The following is a 1,109-nucleotide window of genomic DNA, read 5'->3' on the forward strand; positions in this document are numbered from 1 at the left end:
ATAAATATAATGTATACATTGTATTTCTTTAAAATTTTACATAGTCAACATCTTAGTGACTGTTCTAAATATGATTAGTTGGAGCAAATATCTAATCTACAGTTTGTTTATACTTTTCCACATGGTTTCCTTCCCTTATTTTACTTTTTTTTTTTTTTTGGTGTCCTTTCACAATCAGGCAAGATCAGGAGTCCATTTCATTAATAGCCTTGGCTGTAGGTTTGATATAGAGAGGAGAGGGAGTGAAATGGTTGATCTTAGTGAGGTTGGGGACATGATGCTTTTCATTCTCCATTACACAATCCAGTTTTATGTTCCTATCATCAACTAAGTTGATGACAAATTAGCATTTGTTGCTGCCAAAACAGATAGTTTCCCTTACGAATAAACGATTCTCTTAGGACATAAAATATTTTATGTGGCTTTGTAAAGTAATAAGATAAGCTAAATTTTTCTTCATCAGAAGATAATTGCTATAATGTAATGAAACTTTTACATTCAGGTTTTTCTCCCTATTTTTATCTTTCAGGGTTCTAACCATTTAGCTGTTCTTTTGGGTGACATTATTTTAGCAGTTATTGACTCCATTTTTATATGGTTCATATCCTTTACTATGTCCTTCCATAATAGTTTGTCATATCATTAAAATCAGATTACTTTTAATTTGTAATAATGATAGAATTATAGTTATATATTATTGATACCTCAATATAGAGTTTATGGGAGGAGATGAGGAGAGGAGAGTGGTCAGTAGTGGCCAGAGCTGCAGAGAGATGGCCTCACAAGACACGCCAGCTTTGGTCACCCCAGAGGTGGGAATGGCGGGGGGTTCTGAGAAGGCAAAGGGGCTGAAGCCACATTATAGCAGAAGTTTTAGAAGCAGTGGGAATGGGAGCCTCGAGGGTTGTCCTCTCTGATTTAGTGACTCAAGTCGAGTCTGGGAAATCCCCGTTTTTTTCCCTCCGTGGCAGCACTCGTGGAAATGGGAGGAATTCTAGAGAAAATATGACCTGGGTAGAGCGGAATGCAGTGTTATGTGTATCCCAGAACACATTGTTTTTATCTGTTTCTGTTACATTTATGTCCTCTTTGGAATACTTTCCTATTAG

The 1,109-nt window shown here is 36.4% G+C and overlaps 1 protein-coding gene across 1 annotated transcript in view; it reads left to right on the forward strand.

Moving 5' to 3' along the window:
- The window catches only part of TMEM87B (transmembrane protein 87B), a 57,619-nt gene that overhangs the window by 30,548 nt on the left and 25,962 nt on the right, over positions 1-1,109 (forward strand). The window contains exon 9 of the mRNA XM_012656760.1: positions 530-601. Coding sequence (XP_012512214.1) covers positions 530-601 — 72 coding nt within the window. The remainder of the gene's footprint in view (positions 1-529; positions 602-1,109) is intronic.

The sequence above is a fragment of the Propithecus coquereli genome, unplaced genomic scaffold (assembly GCF_000956105.1).
Source record: "Propithecus coquereli isolate 6110/MARCELLA unplaced genomic scaffold, Pcoq_1.0 Scaffold519, whole genome shotgun sequence".
Classification (NCBI taxonomy): Eukaryota; Metazoa; Chordata; class Mammalia; order Primates; family Indriidae; genus Propithecus; species Propithecus coquereli.